This window comes from Giraffa tippelskirchi, chromosome 4, assembly GCF_054371585.1.
Source record: "Giraffa tippelskirchi isolate mGirTip1 chromosome 4, T2T-mGirTip1v1.2.pri, whole genome shotgun sequence".
NCBI lineage: Eukaryota > Metazoa > Chordata > Mammalia > Artiodactyla > Giraffidae > Giraffa > Giraffa tippelskirchi.
The window spans coordinates 7,839,879-7,851,562 of record NC_137278.1 but is presented as its reverse complement, the minus strand read 5'-3'; the positions used below and the strand labels follow the sequence as shown (position 1 = coordinate 7,851,562).

The window sequence follows — 11,684 nt, the reverse complement described above, 5'->3', positions numbered from 1 at the left end:
GCCAGCACTGCAATCGTCAGGTTTCCTGCTTCAGAGGAGTCCCTGCCCCCGTACCCCCCCTTGGCTTGGTTTGTGTAAGCCCTCCTGGCAGAGTCAGTCAGGCGTCCCCTGGGGCTGGGCTTTCCCTGTTAGTCCCAGGGATGAGGGCCCGCTGGCCTGGTTTTGGCCCCAGAGCCCGACATGGCTCTGTGAAGGACTTTGGGCCAGAGCTGTGGAATTGATGCTTTGTTCATTCCAAGACCAAAAGCCATTGATTCTGGATGGCTATGACCTTGACTAAGTCGCTTCTCCTTTCCAGGCTTCAGGCATCCCTTTCATTCATTAAAATGAACTTTTTCTTTTGGCTGCCCCACTTGTGGGATCTTAGTTCCCCAACCAGGAATTGAACCCAAGCCCTCAGCAGCGAGAGCTCAGCATCCTAATCACTAGACCACTGGGGAATTCCCTAAAGTGAACATTTATGGAGGACCCTCTGTGGGTCACGTTTAGGTTCTAGGGATACAGCAGTGAATACAAAGCTCCCAAAAAAATCACTGACCTTGTAGAGCTGACATTCTAGTGAGGGAGACAGACGCAAACAGCAGAGTAAATATTGGAGGGTGGTGAGTTCTACAGAACAAAATTAGGAAATATCAAGTATGATCGAGACATGAAGAACAAAGACATGAAGAAAGGGGACAACCTATGGGGATATAGGGAGGAAGACCATTCTAGGCCAAGGGAGGAGCATCTGCAAAGGTCCTGAGGCAGGAGTGGGCTTCCCAGGTGGCTCAGACGGTAAGAATCTGCCTACAGTGCAGGAGACCTGGGTTCCATCCCTGGGTTGGGAAGATCCCCTGGAGAAGGGAACAGCTACCCACTCCAGTATTCTGGCTTGGAGAATTCCATGGACAGAGGAGCCTGGTGGGTTACGGTCCATGGGCTCGCAAACAGTCGGACACAACTGAGCGACTAACACTTCACTTTCACTGAGGCCAGGAGTGGTACTGGCAGGTTTAAAAGACACCAAAGGGGTCGGTGTAGCTGGAGCAGAACGAGCAAGGAGGAGCCAAGGCCTGGACGTGAGGGAACCAAGGTTGGGGGCCAGAGCAGGAATGTCCTTGGCGGTCATTTTGGCTTTTATTCTGAGGTAAGGGATTGAAAATGCCATGAACAGAGATGCCTGTTGAAAATGCCCATGAACAGTCCATGGGGTTGCAAGAGATGGCTGAGTGACGAACACTAAAGGAGCGAGCACTTGGAGGGTCTGAGGCAGGGCCTCAGTACCTCTTGGGCTGTACCTCTTGGGCTGGGTGGGCAAGGAGCTGGAGCCCAGCCCAGAGTGAGTGCGTACCCACTGCGGCTGGTGTGGTCATCGCTGGCCTCACCTTGCTGGCCGGGGTGGGCCTAGGCCAGACCCAGGGCCGCCGGGGTCAGACCCAGGGCCGCCAAGCGTGTGTTCAGTCACTGAGGCGTGTCCGACTCTCTGCGACCCCAAGGCCTATAGCCCGCCAGGTGCTCTGTCCATGGGATTTCCCAGGGAAGGATACTGGAGCCAGTGGACATCTCCTCCAGGCTGAGGCAGAGAATGATACAATCTAATTTTAATTTTAATGTGAATACCCTGGCTCCTCTAATGAATTGTAGATGGGTTCAGGGTAGAAATCGGGAGGTGGGTTAGGAGCCCATCGTAACATCCAGGGGAGACATGATGGTGCCTCAGACTGGGGTGTTTATGGGGGGTGGTGAGAGGCACTGCCAGCAGAGACACCTATGGACCACAGCGGGGAGCCCCCTGCTGCTGCATCTAGCCAGGGTCAACCCCACTGTGGTTCTTCCACATCGTCAGTGAACTCTTGGGCTGCATCTCTTTCGAGCTGTTTGCAGGCAGAGTTTCAAAGACAGCAAAAAAAAAAAAACAAAAAAAACCCCTGCTTGCTCAGAGCACTGGGGGATAGGGTTTGGTTACAAGGGTCCTGCTTTCACAGAATTCCAGGATTTATGTGTCATGGTGGTGACTTTCCAGACCACCATGGCACTGGTGGAGTCCAACTACAGGAGAAATTCGATGACGAGAATTTCACCCTGAAGCACATGGGTCCTGGCATCTTGTCTGGGGCAAATGCTGGACCTAACACAGCTGGTTCCCAGTTTCTCATTGGTAGTGCCAAGACTGAGTGGCTGGATGGTAAGCGTGTGGTCTTTGACAGGTGCAAGGGAGCATGAAATGGTGTGGCAGGCATGGAGGGTCCTGGTTCCAGGAATGGCAAGACCAGCACAAAGCTCACCATTGCTTTCTGTGGACAGCTTGAATACACCTGGCTTGTGTTTTATCTTGAGCATCAGCCCTTTCCTTCCATAACTCAGGAGAGCATTGCTCACCTGTATCTGCTGGTGACAGCCTATGATCTTTGGGCTTTTGCTGCGGTTCCTTGAGTTTCATTATTTGCCTTTCCCTCCTCCACGTCTAGCTGGATTCCAGACTTAAGTTTATGATTAGGAAATAAAATCTAAACAACCACAAAAGAAAGAGACAGATTGAGCATGATGTCATAGTTCTGGAACCAAATTACTGGAAGAATGGTAGTGCCATCAGCTGAAATGGAGAAAACTACAGAGTCGGGGGGGTGGCAGAGCTGGATTGAAGCTGGTCTGGGGATCATTTATATTAATTTTTTTAAAAACTTAAAAAAAATAGGAATTTAGAAAGATGGTAATGATAATCCTATATGTGAGACAGCAAAAGAGACACAGATATAAAGAACAGCCTTTTGGACTCTGTGGGAGAAGGTGAGGGTGGGATGATTCGAGAGAATAGCATTGAAACATGTATATTACCATATGTGAAACAGATCACCAGTCCAAGTTCGATGCATGAAACAGGGCACTCAAAGCCAGTGCACTGGGACGACTCAGAGGGATGGGATGGGGAGGGAGGAGGGTGAGGGGTTCGGGATGGGGGACACATGTACCCCTTTGGCTGATTCAAGTCAATGTATGGCCAAAACCACCACAATACTGTAAAGCAATTCAGTTCAGTTCAGTCGCTCAGTCGTGTCTGACTCTTTGCGACCCCATGAACCGCAGCACGCCAGGCCTCTCTGTCCATCACCAACTCCCGGAGTCTACCCAAACCCACGTCCATCGAGTCGGTGATGCCATCCAACCGTCTCATCCTCTGTCGTCCCCTTCTCCTCCTGCCCCCAATCCTTCCCAGCATTAGGGTCTTTTCCAATGAGTCAATTCTTCGCATGAGGTGGCCAAAGTATTGGAGTTTCAGCTTCAACATCAGTCCTTCCAATGAACAACCAGGACTGATCTCCTTTAGGATGGACTGGTTGGATCTCCTTGCAGTCCAAGGGACTCTCAAGAGTCTTCTCCAACACCACAGTTCAAAAGCATCAATTCTTTGGCACTCAGCTTTCTTCACTGTCCAACTCTCACCTCCATACATGACCACTGGAAAAACCATAGCCTTGACTAGATGGACTTTGTTGGCAAAGTAATGTCTCTGCTTTTAAATATGCTATCTAGGTTGGTCATAACCTTCCTTCCAAGCAGTAAGCGTCTTTTAATTTCATGGCTGCAATCACCATCAGCAGTGATTTTGGAGCCCAAAAAAATAAAGTCTGACACTGTTTCCACTGTTTCCCCATCTACTTCCCACGAAGTCATGGGACCGGATGCTCTGATCTTAGTTTTCTGAACGTTGAGCTTTAAGCCAACTTTTTCACTCTCCTCTTTCACTTTCATCAAGAGGCTTTTTAGTTCTTCTTCACTTTCTGCCATAAGGGTGGTGTCATCTGCATATCTGAGGTTATTGATATTTCTCCCGGCAATCTTGATTCCAGCTTGTGTTTCTTCCAGCCCAGCGTTTCTCATGATGTACTCTGCTGCTGCTGCTAAGTCGCTTCAGTCGTGTCCGACTCTGTGCGACCCCATATACGGCAGCCCACCAGGCTCCGCCGTCCCTGGGATTCTCCAGGCAAGAATACTGGAGTTGGGTGCCATTGCCTTCTCCGGATGTACTCTGCATATAAGTTAAATAAGCAGGGTGACAATATACAGCCTTGACAGACTCCTTTTCCTATTTGGAACCAGTCTGTTCCATGTCCAGTTCTAACTGTTTCTTCCTGACCTGCATACAGGTTTTTCAAGAGACAGGTCAGATGGTCTGGTATTCCCATCTCTTTCAGAATTTTCCACAGTTTATTGTGATCCACACAGTCAAAGGCTTTGGCATAGTCAATGAAGCAGAAATAGATGTTTTTCTGGAACTCGCTTGCTTTTTCGATGATCCAGCAGATGTTGGCAATTTGATCTCTAGTTCCTCTGCCTTTTCTAAAACCAGCTTGAACTTCTGGAAGTTCATGGTTCACGTATTGCTGAAGCCTGGCCTGGAGAATTTTGATCATTACTTTACTAGTATGTAAGATGAGTGCAATTGTGCAGTAGTTCGAGCATTCTTTGGCATTGCCTTTCTTTGGGATTGGAACGAAGACTGACCTCTTCCAGTCCTGTAGCCACTGCTGAGTTTTCGAAATTTCCTGGCATAATGAGTGCAGCACTTTCACAGCATCAACTTTGAGGATTTGAAATAGCTCAACTGGAATTCCATCACCTCCACTAGCTTTGTTCGTAGTGAGGCTTTCTAAGGCCCACTTGACTTCACATTCCAGGATGTCTGGCTCTAGGTGAGTGATCACACCATCGTGATTATCTGGGTCATGAAGATCTTTTTTGTGCAGTTCTTCTGTGTATTCTTGCCACCTCTTCTTAATATCTTCTGCTTCTGTTAGGTCCATACCATTTCTGTCCTTTATCGAGCCCATCTTTGCATGAAATGTTCCCTTGGTATCTCTAATTTTCTTTAAGAGATCTCTAGTCTTTCCCATTCTGTTGTTTTCCTCTATTTCTTTGCATTGATCGCTGAGGAAGGCTTTCTTATCTCTCCTTGCTATTGTTTGGAACTCTGCATTCAGATGGGAATATCTTTCCTTTTCTCCTTGCTTTTTGCTTCTTTTCTTTTCACAGCTATTTGTAAGGCCTCCTCAGACAGCCATTTTGCTTTTTTGCATTTCTTTTCCATGGGGATGGTCTTGATCCCTGTCTGCTGTACAATGTCTTGAACCTCTGTCCATAGTTCATCAGGCACTCTGTCTATCAGATCTAGTCCCTTAAAAACTTGTTGGAGAAAAATAATCATGATAATAAATATCATGATTATTTTTCTCCAAACAAGTTTTTGATCTGTTGATTTTTTTTCTGACTAGAAACATATCCCATTGCAAAAATACTTAAACATGATAGAAATTTACATCTTACAAGTAAAAATCTCTAACTCTACCTTCCAGAAATAATCAGTGCTGCGAGTTCGGTGTGTAGTCCTCCGGATTTTTTTTACACATATGTATCAACATACACAGGTTATTTTCCCACAGAAATGGCATCATGGTTGACTTACAGCTTTGCAGCTCGCCTTTTGTTTTTCTCAGCTACATGTTTGGAGATCTTTATACCTCAGAACAATTGATCTGTCTTATTTTTAATGGCTCAGTCATCTTCCCTTGAATATATGTAATGTAATTTATCAAGTGGGCTTCCCAGGCAGCTCAGTGGTAAAGAATCCACCTGCCAGTGCAGGAGATTTGAGACCTGGTTTGATCTCTGGATCAGGAAGATCCCCAGGAGGAGGACATGGCAACCCATTTTAGTATTCTTGCCTGGAGAATCCCATGGACAGAGCAGCCTGGAGGGCTACAGTACATAGGGTCACAGAGAGTCAGATACACCTGAAGCGACTTAGCATGCATGTACAATTTATCAAGTAGCTAAAATTCTTCATCCTTTCACAAATACCAGTCATTTCAGTGAGGCATCAGGTTAGATAGATCTGTGAGCTGGGATCCAGAATCTACAAGTGCCCCACCCCCACCCTACCCTAACTAGTCTCTGTTCTCAATTGCGCTGGACCAATCATTCTTTTTTCTTTTTTAATCTTTATTTACTTGGCTGTACCAGGTCTTGGGGCTTCCTTGGTAGCTCAGACAGTAAAGCATCTGCCTACAATGCGGGAGACCTGGGTTCTATCCCTGGGTCAGGAAGATCCCCTGGAGAAGGAAATGGCAACCCACTCCAGTATTCATGCCTGGAAAATCCCATGGACAGAGGAGCCTGGTGGGCTACAGTCCATGGGGTCGCAAAGAGTCGGACACGACTGAGCGATTTCATTTCACCAGGTCTTAGTTGCGGCACACAGGATCTTCAGTCTTTATTGTGGTATGCAGGATCTTTAGTTGCATCACGTGGGATCTAGTTTCCTGATCAGGGATCAAATCTGGGCCCCCTGCATTGGGAGAGTGGAGTCTCAGCTACCGGACCACCAGGGAAGTCCCTGAATCAGTCATTCTTGCACCAGATTTCAGATAGAATATGCACAGGTGTACACTGGTCTTCCCAGGCAGCTCCTGCAATGCAGGAGACCTGGGTTTGATCCCTGGGTTGGGAAGATCCCCTGGAGAAGGAAATGCAACCCACTCCACTATTCTTGCCTGGGAAATCCCATAGACAGAGGAGACTGGTGGGCTATAGTCCATGGGGTTGCAAAACAGTTGGACACGACTGAGCATGCACTGGGTAAATGCATACTATCACTATTTTTTTTTTTAATTCGGCTTTTGCTCTGAATCATACAAAGTTTCCTTTTCCAGAAGTCTGGACCACATGGAGCCTTTTTTTGCCTAGTCTATAGGTGAGCCTGAGGGGGCTCCTTTCCCCCTTTTCCCTGAGTCTCTCATCTCTTGGGAAGGTAAAGAAGGGGGAGTTCAAGTAAAGTCATGTTGAGGACAAGGGCTGAAGGAGAATTTCTCTTTAAGGTTGAAAGCTTCATATACCTCCATGGGTAGTCCGTTAAAATATATTCTTAAGTGTGTAATTTCTGGCTCAAAGAGGATGTTGGGTTTTAGGTTTTTGGTGTACAATGCTCAATCATCCTATGAAAAGAAAGAGAGAAAGAAAGAAAGGTTACATCAATTTTTAAACCTACCAGCAATGTATGGGATTGCTTGTTTCCCAACGTCCTCATCAGTGTTGGGTGATCCCCTTAAAAAAAATAATAAAGTGGCTGCTGCTGACCAGGCTCAGAGTGGCTTGAATTCAGAAAACACGATCCATCACTTCTGTCCTTTTGGCTAAGATAAATGCATAAAAGACGATCCAGATCCAAAATGACATTGGGGAGTTTCCTGGCAGTCCAGTGGTTATGACTCTGTGCTTCCACTGCAGGAGGCAGTGGGTTCGATCCCTAGTTGGGGAACTAAATTTCTGCAAGCTGCAAGGTGCAGGCAAAAAAAATAAGATATCAGAATCATTCGAATTCTTTACCTGCATATTTCAAATACCACAAAAGGAACAGATATACTTCAAAAGTCCCTCTTTTCTTCCCTACGACATATCCTTCACACACTACAGGTGTCCCTGTTCCCCTGTCTTCAGCACCCCACCAATACCTCTCTGCTCCCCTTCTTGTGAGATTTTCCTCCTCATCTTTCCCGTCACTCACCTCTAGCGTGTGTGTGTGCATGTGTGTGTATGTGTATGTATTAAGGGGGTGACCTCTCCACCCTGCCCATTCTCAGATTCTCCATCACAAAAGCCCCAAAGAACTGCACCAATTGAGAAAGACCCTCCTCAGATGGTAGGTAGGGGACAAACCCACAGGCAAAATCCTCCAGTGGGTGGGGAGGAGAAAGCTTTAAGCATCCTATCTGGTCATGCTAAAGTGGTTGGCTGTGTGCTCCTTGAAGGCCAAGTGGGACATGTTAGTTTGGTGTCCCCCACACTGGGCTTCACACACAGTTAGGAACTTAATAAATGTTTGTTCATTGAATGTGGGAGCACTAAGAATCGATCAACAACTCTCTGCTGGGGGTTGCAAGAGACATTCCACAGAGAAGTTTGTCCTAGGCCTGTAAACAAGAATTATCTTGGGCTGCTCAGAATGATGTCACCTCCTTTCAAGTGGGGGTATAAGATGGTAGAAGTTAAAGGTGAGGGAAGGTGAAGAAAAGGTGAAGGAAATTCCACTGGATGGCTTTTTTTCCCCTCTATGAAAAAGGAGAGTTGGTGTATGGGATGGGGAAGAGGCAAAGATTTGGAAAAGCCAGTATGGGGAGGTGGAGGGCTTCAGGAATGAATTAAACACTTGCTGGACAGTGATGAAGGCTCAGCTGAGGGTGAAGGAAATGATTTGTGCGTTTGATCTTTGGGGAGACTCACTCAGGTGGTTGGATTACAGTAGTGATTGGGGCTCCATCACTTAACAGGGAGAAAATGAATGGGTCAAGGGAGTGGATGGCTCGCTAACACCGAGGAATGCCTACGCATTAGACAGTGTGGTGGGGGGACGGACAGCAGAAGTAGTAGTTTGTTTGGAGGGGGAGGGGAGCTGGAATTTGAGATTTAGGGTGGACCGGTGTGTAGATCTTGGGTCTGCACCGCTGAGGTGCGGGCGAGGTCATGGAGATGAGGATGTTAAGGAACTGAGACTGTTGCAGGAAGGGAGACCCCTTCCAGGGCCCAAAACTGGGCTCTTGTCTAACACTCGAAATGAATTGTCCGAGGAGACACATGTGCTGACAAAGCAAGAGATTTTACTGGGAAAGGGCACCCAGGTGGGAAGCAGTAGGGTAAGGGGACCCAAGAGAACAGCTCTGCCGCGCGGCTCACAGTCTTGGGTTTTATGGTGATGGGATTAGTTTCCGGTGGTCTTTGGCCAATCATTCTAATTCAGTCTTTGCCTGGTGGCGCACGCATCGCTCAGCCAAGATGGATGCTAGCAAGAGGGATTCTGGGAAGTGGACGGACACGCGGTGTCTCCTTTTGACCTTTCCTGAACTCTTCGGGGTTGGTGGTGGCTTATTAGTTCCGTATTCTTTAACAGGATCACCTGTCATAAAACAACTCATGCGAATGGTTACTATGGTGCCTGACCAGGGTGGGCGGTTTCAATCAGTGTGCTTCCCCTAACAAGACCAGGCTGGCCCTGAGGATGTCCAAGTCTTCCACAATCCGGGGTGGTTCCATGAGCCACGTGACAGCGCACCCCCCCCCCCCCGCGATTGGCTGACAGTGAAGCATAGTTGAGAAGATGGCGACTCAGCGAGAACTTCAGCGGAATAGGTCTGTACACACAGCGGGTGTACAGTGTGCAGGAGGGTGGTGAGGATCGAGAGGAACGCGCGGCCCCTTACTCCAGCCTGGACAAAGACAGACAGTGCGGGACGGCGAGAGAGTCTGGGTGGTGTGCAGAAGTGGGGGTCCATCTCTGCACCAACGGAGGGGGAGAAGAGACAGGGCTGTATTTCCAGCATTGCGCAGCAGCTGCGGATACACGAGCTTAGTCTCTGAGCCGAGACAGTAAAGCATCGGCCTGTAATGCGGGAAGACCTGGGTTCGATCCCTGGGTCGGGAAGATCCCCTGGAGAAGGAAATGGCAACCCACTCCAGTCCTCTTGCCTGGAAAATTGCATGGATGGAGGGGCCTGGTAGGCTACAGTCCATGGGGGTCGCAGAGTTGGACAGTACTGAACGATTTCACTGGTTCACTCTGAGCCCAGTGGCCCAATGCGAGCCAGAGAGAGCTGGCTGGAATTTGGTTGCTACCCTGAGTGACTGAAACCGAGGACAACAGGGTGAAAACGGCGGAGGTGGGGGGGGTTAAGCTCGGCCTTGAACGGCAGGACAAGCCGGGGCAGGGCCCGTCGGTGGCGTCGCGCGTCTCCATGGCGACGCGGCGAGGCGCCCGGAAGAGGGCGGGGCCTCTGCTACTGCTGCTGCTGCTGCTGCTGGCGAGGCATCTCTGTGACGCCGGGGGCTGGGCCTAAATGGCTAAACCTGAGAGGCTTCGGGGGGCGTTTGAACTGGCCAATGGGCGAGCTGCCGACCGGGTGTCGGAAAAGGAGGCGGAAGCGGGGAGGAGTCGCCGCCGGGGCCGGACTGCATCCGCCGCGGCGTCTCCATGGCACGGCCCTGGCCTCCGATTTCAACGACTTCGTAAGGCGGCGTTTCTGGGCGCAGCCGTGTCGCTCCTGGTGAGAGGCCGCCGAGAGGTGGGACCCAGGCCGCTCCGGGTAGGGGGGGGCGCCCCCCGTCGGGATCGCTAGGTCCCGCTGCCCAGACCCCCCCCCCCCAGGCCGCCCCCCGCCTGCACGCTCGTCCTGCTCCGGTCAGAATCTGGACGACGTCCCGCCCCGCCCACCGGCGCGGGCCTTCTCCTCCCGCTAACGGGCGGGCCTCTCCTCACCTGGCCACACCGGCAGGCGCTCTGCCACCTCCTGTGCTGCCTTCCGGCAGGGCTTCGCCCTCCTCTCTATGGGCAGAAACGGGGCCCTTCCAGCCCGCTGGTGGGTGGTCGTCCTTCCTCTCTCCGCCGACGGAGACTGGGCCCGCAACCTCTTTGCCCCGGCCGGTGGGCCCCGCCCCGTCCGCCTCGCCCTCCCTTGAGCGCCTCGGCCCGGCGGTTATTTGGGCCGGGCTCCTCGTAGGCCAGCTCTGTCCTCGGGGATCGCCTCCCGAACTGGCTTGGAAGGGCCACCCTGGTCCAGCGGGCCTCCCTCCTGGGAAATCCTGACACCGGCTCCCTGCCACAACCCAGCGTCGAACCCACTTTTAACTCGGATACTAAAATCCCAGCGGCCGCCGCTGTTGCGCCCCTGGAGCATTTTTTCCCTCCGCCGTCGGGGGATTGCCCACTCGCTGCCCCCTTTGCCCCGCCTCGGCAGCCTCCGTGCCTCCCTCCTCCAAGTGCTATTGGCCTTCTCGGGTGTCTATTCTGCCGGGAACGCCCCTTCTCCTAGGAGACTGTTGCCCTGGCCCCGCCCCGAAAATCCCTCCAGCTCCCAGCGCAGGTTCCGGCCCTCTGGGGCCCACTTGGGGCCTAGAGGTTTTCTCCCAACTTCCTCGCAACGCTAACCAGCATCTCAGGTTTCCACCCTCGCCGCTGCTGGTGACCACCCCGCCTCCCCTCTCGCTGGAGGTCCTGGGTTTGGTGGTCCTTTTCCCTCGAAGTTCCGCCCCCTGTTGTCCCTCCCTGGGGAGCGGAGCTTTCACCGCCCTTGCCCACCAGGTCGCTCAGCCTCTCTATCTTCCTCCCCACCCCCACCCCCCCCAACTTTGGCAGGACAGTTGCTGTGCGACTTGGACAGTAGAGGAGCGTCTCCCAAGTTTTCATCCAACAGCCACCCCTTAAAGCTTCCACCCTCCTCCCCTGAGAGGACGTTTGATGCCGGGCCCCTGAGATTCTCATTGACAAGCCCCTCTGGGTCCCCCTGAGCCAGAGCCTGCTGACCCATTTGCCCACCTTTGCGGCTTTGATGCCTAACCATGTCTGCCTCATCCTCAGGCGGCTCCCCCAGGTACTGCCGTTGTGGGGGGCACCTCTGCCAACAGGGCAGGGGAAATGTGGGCAGGGGCTCCCAGGCAGGGCTCGCTGAAGGATTCTTTTCTCAGCTTCCCTGTTTCTGTGTACTGAAGGCCTGGGCCAAAACATTCAGAACTAATTTTTAGGAGGAAAGAGGAAAATGCACTCACATGATGCCCTCTCTGTCTCCCTCTGGCCCTCTTTCCTCAGGTGCCCCAGTTCTGGTAGCAAATAGGGTCACCATTGTTGTCACTGGAATACTAGGCTCAGATCTTTTTTGAAAGGA

The 11,684-nt window shown here is 51.0% G+C and overlaps 1 protein-coding gene, 1 long non-coding RNA gene and 1 pseudogene across 4 annotated transcripts in view; 2 read left to right on the top strand and 1 right to left on the bottom strand.

Moving 5' to 3' along the window:
* The first annotated feature begins 338 nt into the window (after positions 1–338).
* Positions 339–2,822, top strand: LOC145544307 (peptidyl-prolyl cis-trans isomerase A pseudogene; annotated as a pseudogene). The gene has a single exon (XR_014081335.1). The product of XR_014081335.1 is annotated as a peptidyl-prolyl cis-trans isomerase A pseudogene (transcript).
* Positions 2,823–5,941: 3,119 nt separating this feature from the next.
* LOC145544306 (uncharacterized) lies at positions 5,942–10,742 on the bottom strand. Of its 2 annotated transcripts, none has more exons than XR_014081333.1 (2): positions 10,283–10,742; positions 5,942–6,971 (listed from the first exon to the last, which is right to left on the bottom strand). It is a non-coding gene; the product is annotated as an uncharacterized LOC145544306 (long non-coding RNA). The 2 variants fall into 2 exon arrangements; XR_014081334.1 differs by lacking the exon at positions 5,942–6,971 and adding an exon at positions 8,611–8,926.
* ODF2 (outer dense fiber of sperm tails 2) overlaps positions 9,116–11,684 on the top strand; it is a 30,550-nt gene continuing 27,981 nt past the window's right edge. The window contains 1 exon segment of the mRNA XM_081586940.1: positions 9,116–10,070. Coding sequence (XP_081443066.1) covers positions 9,907–10,070 — 164 coding nt within the window. The 5' untranslated portion in view covers positions 9,116–9,906.